Below are 12227 nucleotides of genomic sequence, written 5' to 3' on the forward strand. Positions count from 1 at the left end.
TGACAAAAAATTTTGCAATGACCGACATTTTATTCTCCAGAGTCTTTGCTAAAAAAATATATATATATATATATATATAATGTTTGGGGGTTCTAAGTAGTTTTCTAGGAAAAAATACTAGTTTTAACTTGTAAACAAAAAGTGTCCGAAATAGGGCTGGGGCTTAAGTGGTTAAAATAACGTGGTACCCTATCTCAAAAAATGACCTGGTTATTAAGGGGTAAACCCTTCCAGGGCTGAAGTAGTTTAATATCCACCATGCAGGATACTGATGGGAATGGTGATGGGTGAGGTCACTGCGACAGGTACAAACTCTGCGCCTCTTGGCCATCCACCCATATGGGAGCTGGGAGCGGAGAATGATCAGGATCCTGGAGTTCAGTTTTAATTCCTGGCATTAGATATACAATGAAATTATAAATATGGAGATAGGAGTCCCTTAATCTTACCTCTGATTAGTCTGGTTCCTCCTCCATACATAATTTCATCTTCATATTGGTTGTCACCTGCACACCATAGGATCACCACAAAGCAGTGAAATGAAGTGTCGTCTGCCTTTGTTACATCATTAATCATTAGATTAGTCATCCCTGTTATGGATGTCCGATGTCTATATGAAGAATGAACCATTTCCTGGTAGGGGTGGAAGGCGTACGGTCCGGTTACATTCCCCACTCTCCAGTATACATTGACCCGCACAACATCTCTCTCTGTATACCGACCACTAGGAAGGGTGTAGGAGCAGGGAAGGGTCACTGACTTTCCTTCTTGTACTGAAATCTCATTAGTTGGCTGATCCCAGGATGGTTGATATTCTAGAAGAAAAAGTTGAAGAAATAAGCCGATCCACATATTTGAAACAGTAAAATCCAGTCCTGGTTTTACCTAATGGAATCTAGTCTTTAGCTCATGTGTGCCCCCATATTCTAATCAGGACCCAATGTCCGCCGGTCACTCGCGATCATCGGTTACAGTAAACATGTAAACAAAGCCATCTGTCATTCTCCCCTGTGTAACAGCACAGATCATACGGTCCTGCTATGTAGGATCGCATATCTCTGTAGTTACACACACAGCCACATCCAATCACAGTTAGAATCACGCCCCTAGGGACACACTTAACCCCTCCCTCTCCAATAAAGTTAACCCCTTCCCCGCCAGTGTAATTTTACAGTAACAGTGCATATGTATAGCACTGATTACTGTAGTAATGTCACTGGTAACCCCAAAAGTGTCAAAAATGTCAGTCAAGGGTCCGATCTGTCTGCCGCAATGTCGCAGTCCCGCAAAAAAAAATCGCAGATCGCCGCCATTACTCATTAAAAAAAAAACAATAAAAATGACAATAATCTTTCCCCTAGTTAGTAAACGCAATAACTTTTGAGCAAACCAATCAAAATACGCTTTTTGCGATTTTTTTTTTACCAAACATATGTAGCAGGAAACAAATTGGCCTAAAATGTTAAAAAATTTTGATTTTTTACATTTTTTGGGGGGGAATTTCATATAATAAAAAATGTGAAAAATATTGTTATTTTTGCAAAATTGTCGCTCTTTTTTTGTTTATAGCGCATGATCAAAAAATCGCACAGGTGATCAAATACCACCAAAAGAAAGCTCTGTTTGTGGGGAAAAAAGGACATCAAATTAGTTTGGGTACAATTGTCCATTAAAATCACGCAGTGCCGAATCGCAAAATAGGCCCTGGTCAGGAAGGGGGTAAAATCTTCCGGGGCTTAAGTGGTTAAAGGAGAATTATAAAAATGGAAAAATGGTTAGTTAAACCCACAAGTTCTTTTTTTACCACTACTATTCCTTTATCTTTCAATCATTTTTATTGTATTTTCATAGTAACAAGTTTAGCAAATCACTGTGCCAAGGTGATACAAATCTAATCCTGGGAGAATTACATAATACAATGACACAAACTACCACGTGTATTATAGGAAGGACATTGTTAGGGACTGTTTCTTATCGTTATTTCTGAGAATAGAATATGTTTGCATAGCATTTGAGAAGTGTAAATAGTTTGTAACATATAGTCCTTTTCAACAAGTAAGATGGAGATTGAACCTAGTAAAAAGGTGAAAGCATTACTCAGGAGTCTTGGCTGAACAAGCCTATAGAGATATAATAGAATTCCTGCTAATGTCTCCAGAGAATTAATTTATCCTTGGCATCATAGGAGGAGAAATATTTTAACACTTGTAACAAGAGGTAACCGAGTTAAAGTAGAAAGAGTAAATGGATGAGTATAAAAGAAAGAAGTGAAAGAAGAAGAAACAGGACAGGTAGAGAAAAGCAGACTAAGGACACCTTACTCATTACTCTAATATCAGCATTTAATTTTATTTGTCTCATTTTAGTTTAATTTTACTAGCGCTGCTCTAATTCAGATTTAGAGAAAAGAGGAAATAGATTTCTACGAGGTTGGGTCTGTAATCCTTTACCTTGGAGGAAAAATTTCAGCGGAGAGGATAAAGATCAAATGGAAACTTTCATATACGTCGCCCAGGGTTGCCAGATATCTTCGAATTTTTCTTCGGTGTTCAAGAGGAAACTGACAATTTTCACTACAGTCAAGCCATCAGACAGTTCCAAATTAGTGGTCATGCTATCAGACAAGTTTTTCTTATGTTGGAAATTGTAGACGGAAACATTATTTGACACAATACACAGCAGATTGTGACCTACAAAATAATTATTACACAAATGTGTCATACACACCCCCCTCTACCCCCTCTACCATATCTTACAATATGGTGGGATTTTACTGTGGAAATTTAAAGATACAGAGCCCCAAATATTACACTTTAGGCTACAAATTTACATTTTTTTAAAAATGTTCAATGGGAGAAAAATAAAATCTCCCATTGGACCAATACATTTACAATGCAGATGTGTCATACACACCCCCCTCTACCATATCTTATAATATGGTGGGATTTTACTGTGGAGATTTAAAGATACAGACACAATCTCCACAGTAAAATCCCACCATATTGTAAGATATGGTAAAGGGGGGTGTGTATGACACATCTGCATTGTAAACGTATTGGTCCAATGGGAGATTTTATTTCTGACCCATTTTAAAGTATTGCGAAAATGTCAGTTTGTAGTCTAAGGGTTGATATTTGGGTGTCTGTATCTTTAAATCGCCACAGTAAAATCCAACCATATTGTAAGATATCGTAGAGGGGGGTGTGTACGACACATCTGCATTGTAAACATATTGGTCCAATGGGAGATTTTTCGTCTGACCCATTTTGAAGTATTGCGAAAATATCAACTTGTAGCCTAAGGGGTGATATTTGGGTGTCTGTGTCTTTAAATTTCCACAGTAAAATCCAACCATATTGTAAGATATGGTAGAGGGGGGTGTGTATGACACATTTGTGTAATAATTATTTCGTAGGTTTCGTATTGTGTCAAATAAGGTTTCCGTCTACAATTTCCAACACAAAAAAACTTGTCTGATAGCATGACCACTAATTTGGAACTGTCTGATGGCTTGACTTCAGTCAATTTTCTCCTGAGTTATGATCCACGAAATCTTGCGTTTGGCTATGTTTATGGAAACTGTGGGTTTCTTCCATTGACGAGCTATCATGATTTTTGCTCCCAGATTTTTGCTCCTGACTGACCAACCCCCAGGACCAACCCCCAGAGGATGTTAATTTTAATGAAACATGTAGGGGCGTGGTCTCCTGATGGCGTGTGATAACACAGCTCCCAGCTTGCGGCGATGAGAGGACTCCCTGCCTGCCCTGTCCCCGCCTATCCAGCTGGGGGATCCCGGACCTAGGAGGAACGACCCGCAGGAACGCTGCAGCGGTATACATTGTCATGCTGCTTTCTGTTATGCTGGTATATTGAACTGCTAAATGTGAGTGTTTCTTCTTTCACCATTTTAATAAAAGTTTGTACGGTGTTACACTATGGGAGCCTTCCCTTTGTTCTTTTTCCACACATACTGAGGAGGATTGTGTATGATGAGCTGGTGTCCCCTTGCTACTCTTTATTGATTCTTCTGGCTTCTGAGGGCTTACGAGGAGGATAAGACCATTTATCCCCAGACCATCTGGCTCTCTGTGAGATGCGTTTAGCCACCTATAACTTGGTGGCAAGGGGGATCCGGTAAGGAGCTATTTGAACCACTTTTGGGTGTAGCTTCTTCTGTGACCCTTTAACACACCTTACTCATTTTTCCTTTCTGGGAACCATCTGTTATTCCTGGCGGACTTTTATATGGAAGCTATTTGTGGTTATTTTATATTGGTTGTACATGATTTGACACATATTTTTATATAACCACCAATAACGCTATGGCTATTTAATAATTGTTGTACATTATATTAGATTTACTTCTATGATTAGCGCTGCACTATTTTGGTTTAAATATTGGTTTTGGAACTTGTACTATCGTTTCAAATGCTAGCAGCTTCTCACTAAGCGCAATGCTCTCTTTTGGATTATGTGCCGCACACTGTATCAAATTGGTCTGCATGGCTGTCATCCCAGAAGGAAGCATCTTCTAAAGATGATGCACAAGAAAGCCTGCAAACAGTTTGCTGAAGACAAGCAGACTAAGGACATAGATTACTGGAAACATGTCCTGTGGTCTGATGAGACCAAGATTGGTACAGATTGTGTCAAGCATTTGTGGCAGCAACCAGGTGAAGTATGGTGGTGGGAGTGTCATTGTCTGGGGCTGCATGAGTGCTGCTGGCAGCGGGGAGCTACAGTTCATTGAGGGAACCATGAATGCCAACATGAACTGTGACATACACAGAGCATGATTCCCTCGCTTCGGAGACTGGGCCGCAGGGCAGTATTCGACATGATAAAGACCCCCAAACACACCTCAAAGATGGACACTGCCTTGCTAAAGAAGCTGAGGATAAGGATGATGGACTGGCCAGGCATGTCTCCAGACCTAAACCCTATTGAGCATCTGTGGGGCATCCTCAAACAGAAGGTGGAGGAGCGTAAGGTCTCTAACATCCACCATCTCCATGATGTCGTCATGAAGGAGTGGAAGAGGACTCCAGTGGAAACCTGTGAAGCTCTGGTGAATTCCATGCCCAAGAAAGTAAAGGCAGTGCTGGAAAATAAAGGTGGCCACACAAAATATTGACACTTTGGATCCAATTTGGACATTTTAACTTAGGGGTGTACTCACTTTTGTTGGTATACAAGCTGTACAATCACTACTTTACATTGTAGCAAAGTGTCATTTCTTCAGTGTTGTCACATGAAAAGATATAATGAAATATTTACAAAAAATGTGAGGGGTGTACTCACTTTTGTGAGATACTGTATACACACTGCTCAAACAAATGAAAGGAACACTTTGAAAACACATCAGATGATCAATGAGGAAAAATCTCATGTTGGATATCTATACTGGTATGGACTGGGTAATGTGTTAGGAACAAAAGGATGCCACATCATTTGATGAAAATGATCAACCTACAGAGGGCTAAATTTAACGATACCCCCAACATCAAAGTGAAAAAATAATGCAGCAGGCTAGTCCATTAAATTTTATTGCAGCAACCCAAAATGGTACTCAGAAGTTTGTATGGTCCCCACATGTTTGTATGCATGCATGACAACGCTGGGGCATGCTCCTAATGAGACAATGGATGGTGTCCTGGGGTATGTACTCCCAGATCTGGACCAGGGCATCACTGAGCTCCTGAACAGACTGAGTTGCAACCTGTTGGTGTTGGATGGGCTGAAACATAATTTCCTAGAGGTGTTCAATTGAATTTAAGTCAGGCAAGCATTTCATTGGTATCAATTCCTTCATCCTCCAGGAACTGGCAGCATATTCTCGCCACATGAGGCCGGGCATTGCAGTGCACCAGGAGGAACCCAGGACCCACTGCACCAATGGGTCCAAAAGTGCCAATTTTGAAGGCTTATATGCAAGTAATTGGGCATACAATGGTTATGAAGGTTGTACATGATTTGACACATATTTTTATATAACCATATTTTTTATAAATTAAAAAAATGACATTTTCCCTGCAAGCTTTCTTCAGTTTGTAAACAACGGCTTGGGGAGCCAGTCTGTATCACAATGTAGTGCACTGGGAACAAGATTAGAGATTTTTTTGGATACATTCTGGTGTTTCTTTCGCAGACTTTGGATAGAAGTAAGAGGTGCAGAAAAATATATCTTTGGGTGTAAGAGGGGCCCTCACACCATAACCCTATAGAGGTATCTTGATGAAAGCAAGAATTGCCTTCCTGTCAAATACTGAAATGATATTCAGCTGTCAAACAGGTGCGAAAAAATTGGTCTTTGGATGTCAGAGGTGCCTTCACACCATAACCCTATAGAGGTAGTCTTGATGAAAGCAAGAATTGGCCTTGCTGTCAAAAATTGAAATGATATGCACCTGTCAAACAGGTGTGGAAAAATTAGCCTTTGGGTGGTAATTGTGCCCATAAAACCTACACCCAAAAATCTTTTCCAGATGACATCAACACCCACAGCAGCCTAGCAGTCCTGCAGAATTTCCACATCTCAAAAACACTTAATCAGCGACATCAGCATCAGGGACTACACAGCTGCTGGTAATCCAGAACTGATTTATTTTGATAAATGTCAATCGGACCACATAGTCTGTGGACAGACACATTTTTTTATCAGTAACAAAACCTCCAGCAGCACTGAATGCCAAATCGGAAAGCACGATGGATGCAGGGCAGCCCAGCAGCTCAATTACATACTGGGGAAGTTCCGGCCAGTGGTCTATTCTCATGACCTAGTAACCCATTGGATTGCCAACTGGAAAGCTCTTCATCTTTGTTTATATAGATAATCGTCTGCCATATGATACAGACCCAGCTGATGGGATGTGGAAACTAAAAGGCCCTGGGCGGCGAGAACTAAAAAAAAATTGTGAAATGCATCACTTAGGTGGCCCCCTTCTCCACGGCTCCTCTCTTGACCAACAGAAGCCTCAAAACTTTGCTTTCCATGACACTGTAACCTACCAGAGTCAGGAAAAGCATTAGATAAACTCCTCTTTAAGGTGTCCTCAAGAGATTTTATCTTCTGCACCCTCTGTGGGGACAGGATGAATTCAAAAATGTTCTCCTTGTTACGGTGGTAAAGGAGGGTTGCCAAGCAATGGTGATCCTTCTGCTTGATGCCAAGCAGAAGGTCCTTTTCAGGCTTTGAAGCATGAGGGAGTCCCTGCCCTGCAAGTGTGCAGAGGCATAAGAAGCAGACTCCTCAGGGTCACTGAGGATTACAGTATCTGGAGCTGCCTCCTCCCAGCCACATACTACTCCCAAGGGTTCTGGGGATAGAAAACCATCTCTTAACCACTTAAGCCCCGGAAGATTTTACCCCCTTCCTGACCAGGGGGTATTTTGCGATTCGGCACTGCGTGATTTTAACGGAGAATTGCGCGGTCGTGCGACGCTGTACCCAAATGAAATTTATGTCCTTTTTTCCCCACAAACAGAGCTTTCTTTTGGTGGTATTTGATTACCTGTGTGATTTTTTGATCATGTGCTATAAACAAAAAAAGAGCGACAATTTTGCAAAAATAACAATATTTTTCACATTTTTTATATGAAATTCCCCCCCCAAAAATTTAAAAATCTAAATTTTTTAACATTTTAGGCCAATTTGTTTTCTGCTTCATATGTTTGGTAAAAAAAAAATCGCAAAAAGCGTATTTTGATTGGTTTGCGCAAAAGTTATTGCGTTTACTAAGGGAAAGATTTTTGTAATTTTTGTTGTTTTTTTTTTTAACGAGTAATGGCGGCGATCTGCGATTTTTTTTTGCGGGACTGCGACATTGCGGTGGACAGATCGGACCCTTGACTGACATTTTTGACACTTTTGGGGGTACCAGTGACATTACTACAGTAATCAGTGCTATACATATGCACTGTTACTGTAAAAATAACACTGGAAGGGAAGGGGTTAACTTTATTGGAGAAGGAGGGGTTAACTGGTTAACTGTGTCTCTAGGGGCATGCTTCTAACTGTGCAGGGATGTGGCTGTTCATGTAACAGCAGAGATCTACGGTCCTACATAGCAGGACCGTATTTCTGCTGTTACACAAGGGAGAATGACAGGCGGCTTTGTTTACACTAGCCGCCTGCCTTTCTCCCTCTGTAACTGACGATTGCGAGTGACCAGCGGACATCGGGTGCGCCGGTCACACGCGCAGGGATCAGAGTGAGCGAGCGGGGCTGGGAGCGCGCCTCCGGCGGCGCGCGCTCGCCCCCTATTGGCTCGCAGGCGTGTGACGTACCGGTACGTCACTTTGCCTGCACGGGGATGACAGCCGCAATATATGTACCTGCGGCGGTCGGCAACCGGTTAAGGTTTGACGTATGTCTTCCTCTGCTTTAATGCCTTCAAAACTGCCAGAATCCTCTTCCTCCCTCTCCTCTTGTGTGTTCTGTGGTGCATGAAGAATGGTGTCTGCATAAAGTGGAAAGGAAGGAAAGGAAGTCCACCTTTTCCTCCCGCTGCTGTGCCTCCTGTGCCCTCTCCATAATGCCACGCAGAGTCTGCTCCAGCAGGAACACAACAGGTGTCAAATGGTGACAGTACAGTGCATGCATCCTTTATCAGCAGCCATTGGCGTGGAGAAAATAAGCTGAGCCGGCCTGAGCCTGTCATTGTGCCATATTCACACAAGTACTTGTTGATGGCCCTCTGCTGCATGTGCAGCCACTGCAGCATTGCCAAAGTTGAGTCCAACCTGGTGGGCATGTCACAGATCAGGCGGTTTACGGGCAGGTGGAATTCCTGCTTAATTTCAGCCAACCGAGCACTGGTTGTGTATGTCCACCTGAAATGGCTACAGATTCTTCTGGCCTACTTTAGCAGATCTTCCAACCCAGGGTACCTATTTAAAAAGATGTTGCACCACCAATTTGAGGAAATGTGCCAGGCATGGCACATGTGTCAACTTTCCCTGTCTAATGGCAGACAGAAGGTTTCTGACCTTATCGCACACTACCATTCCTGGCTCCAGCTGGCATGGCATTAACCACCTCTGGTTCTGCCCCTGCAGAGCTGCAAGAATCTATGCTCTGGTGTGGTTCCTGTCCCTTAGACACGCCAACTGAAGCACTGCATGGCACCTTTTAGCCTCATTGAATAGCTCTTTGAACATTTAGGGGTTCTTTTGGATCGTAGAACAATTTAGCAGAGGAGGACATGGAGGAGGAGGAGGAGGGGGGTAGAGCTGATAAATCTGCCATCATCACTATTAGCTGTATGGAGATGTGGCGGCACAATAAGCTGCAGCAATGAGCCCTGTCCTGCATCTGCCTGAATTACAAGCAGAGTTACCCAATGTGCTGCAAACTAAATATAGTGTTCCTGACCATGCCTGCTGGACCATGTGTCAGCAGTAACCTGGACTTTGCAGTTGACTGCCTTGCCCATCGATACCTTCACGTGATGATACAGAGCTGGAATGGCCTTACGTGAAAGCGACTGGGAACCTGCCATTGTGGTACAGCACATTTTGCAAATTCACGGAAGAGGGCAGAATCCACCAGCAGGAAAGGCAGAAGTAGTAAAGCCAGCAAATTTGACAAGCTTGCATTTAGACGCTGGGCATGTGGGTGGCAGCGACTGTATTTTTTATTTTTTTTCGCTGCAGCAGATGGGACAGATAATTGCATCCCTTTTGTGTGGCTTTCAGGTGCTATTGCCAGTGGGCTGTGTGGTGGGAGGATAAATGCCTTGTCAAGCATGTGCTACCCAAATGGCTGGTGTTTTTACCAGGCTTGATGTGCTTGAGACAAAATTTGCAAATTGTAACAGTGCGACCAGCTGCACATGTGCTAAAAAAGACCCAGACAGCTGAGCTGTGGGATATGAGCCAGGAGATAACAGCTCCACAATGTGATGGAATAGGGTGAATGCTCTCTACTCTTCCATGATGGCTGCCTCGTTGGGGTCGTGCCTCACCCTCACTTTCCTCCTGTGCTCTATCTGGCACCCAAGTCACATCAGTGACTTAATGTTCAGTAACGCACAGAAATATACTGCGTTAAAAATGCCCTAACGCACAGAAACATACTGCGTTAAATGTGCACTAACACACTGAAATATACTGTTTTAAACGTGCAGTAACACATAGAAATTTACTGTGTTAAATGGCATGTAATGCACAAAAATATACTGTGTTAAACGTGCACTAACACACTGAAATATACTGCGTTAAACTGCATGTAACACACTGAAATATACTGCGTTAAAAGTGCAGTAATGCACAGAAATATACTGTGTTAAACATCTTCTAATGCACTGAAATTTACTGCTTTAAACAGCATGTAACGCACTGAAACATACTGCGTTAAACATACACTAATGCAGAGAAATATACTGGGTTAAATGGGCACTAATGCACTAAAATATAATGCATTAAATGGAACATAAAGCACTGAAATATACTGCGTTAAACATGCAGTAACGCACAGAAATATACTGTGTTAAACGTGCACTAAGCTTTACTCCGTTAAATGGCACTAACGCACAGATATATATTGTGTTAAACGTGCAGTAATGCACAGAAGTATACTGCGTTAAACGTGCAGAAATGCACTGAAATATACTGCGTTAAACATGCACTAACACACTGAAATATACTGCGTTAAACAACCCATAATGCACTGAAATATACTGTGTTAAACGGCACGTAACGCACTGTAATATACTGCGTTATATGGCACGTAACGCACTGAAATATACTGCGTTAAACGTGCACTAACAGACTCAAATATACTTCGTTAAACGTGCACTAATGCACTGAACTATACTGCAGTAAACCTGCCCTGACAAAATAAACTAACAACAATGTAAAAATGAGTGGTTACTACACTCACACTGACTGAACTATCACTCTATTCACACTAAATTGATATTCTACACTGACAATAGAATCAGAATAGCAAACTATAGCACACTAACTCTCTAGTAGCACTGAACAGAGCCCTGTTCTATCTCTCTCCGCGCCAATTTCACACTACAAATGGCCGCTATTGAAATATTTTGCTCCTCCCACTGGGTGAGCTTCTGCAGATGCCCAGTGAGAGGGGTGAAATGCGTCAATCAGGGAAGAGATAGGGACGCCAAACTGACAGCAGATACGAATGCTGTGGCGGCAGTTCTCATGGTTCACATGCCTGGACATTTTAACACTGTTGTAAGTGCAATTATGCCTTAATATTTCAAAAAAGTAAACAGTATTATGCTATGATCGTCTCTCTCTTTATTGAAATGTATACCATCCTTATGCTGAGAGCCTTGTATACTATCAAAGAGGGAAGGAGATAGATCCATTTATCTATGCATACACCATGCTGATTTTGATCTTATTGCTGAACATCTTTGTGCTGAGAGCCTTGTACACTGCTTAAAGAGTGAAGCTGAGTGGGGACTCAGGAGGGAAGCATGGAGTGTCACCTGAATCCTATTTGAAAAGACATCACTAGCACTTTGCACCATAATATTATTAAAGGGCTTTTGCCTGTCTGATTGCATTGGTACTTTATGTATTATTGATTGTATTTACAGGTTATGTAATGCTCACATGTTTATTGATTTAAGGAAGCAGCGCTATTTTAACCTTTTCTGATTTTTGTTTCAGGTTCCATTACCTTTCATAATAGCAGCAGCTCCTTTTCATTTCTATTTATTTATTCTAATTTTATTAGATTGTAGCACTGCCCCCTAGAGGGCTGCTGGATATTACACTTTATGGATTCCCCTAGGTTACCCGTAGCAACTGTTTGCAGAAACTTAACACTTTAAGTTCTTGGCTCAGTCAAAGATCAGTCCAGGGGTTGGTGTTGTTTTTGTGGTTTTATTTAAATTGGGATGGGAGAAGGGATGAGTGGGATACTCCAACTGTTAACTATTCACAATGCTGAGGACTTCTAATTTGAGAATGCGGCAAGGCTGCTACTTTATTCTGCCACTTGAATGAAGATGAGGTAAGTGTTCCTATAGTATTTCTCTTTAGGGTACTCCCCTAGTACCCCCTTTCTCTCTCTGGGCTAGCTGACACCCATCCACTGACTCTACACTCCAGAGTGGTCCCCTTCCTGGGCAGACCCCTGGGCAAGTTCCTCTTTACTCACGACCCTGTTTTTCTAGATTCTCAAATGCCCCAACTCCTGTAGTCAGCTCTCCTGGACCTCTGGGTTCAGCCTCACACCACCGGTA

At 42.1% G+C, this 12227-nt stretch overlaps 2 protein-coding genes across 2 annotated transcripts in view; both read right to left on the reverse strand.

Moving 5' to 3' along the window:
- LOC309551920 (uncharacterized protein) overlaps positions 1 to 12227 on the reverse strand; it is a 199725-nt gene that overhangs the window by 12794 nt on the left and 174704 nt on the right. The window lies entirely within an intron of this gene.
- LOC309554700 (uncharacterized protein) overlaps positions 294 to 12227 on the reverse strand; it is a gene marked incomplete at both ends in the record, with an annotated part of 60974 nt that continues 49040 nt past the window's right edge. Inside the window, 2 exons of the mRNA XM_082256404.1 lie at positions 294 to 391; positions 450 to 815. Coding sequence (XP_082112530.1) covers positions 294 to 391; positions 450 to 815 — 464 coding nt within the window. The remainder of the gene's footprint in view (positions 392 to 449; positions 816 to 12227) is intronic.

This window comes from Pelophylax lessonae, assembly GCF_965119305.1.
Source record: "Pelophylax lessonae genome assembly, chromosome: 4".
NCBI classification, from domain to species: Eukaryota; Metazoa; Chordata; class Amphibia; order Anura; family Ranidae; genus Pelophylax; species Pelophylax lessonae.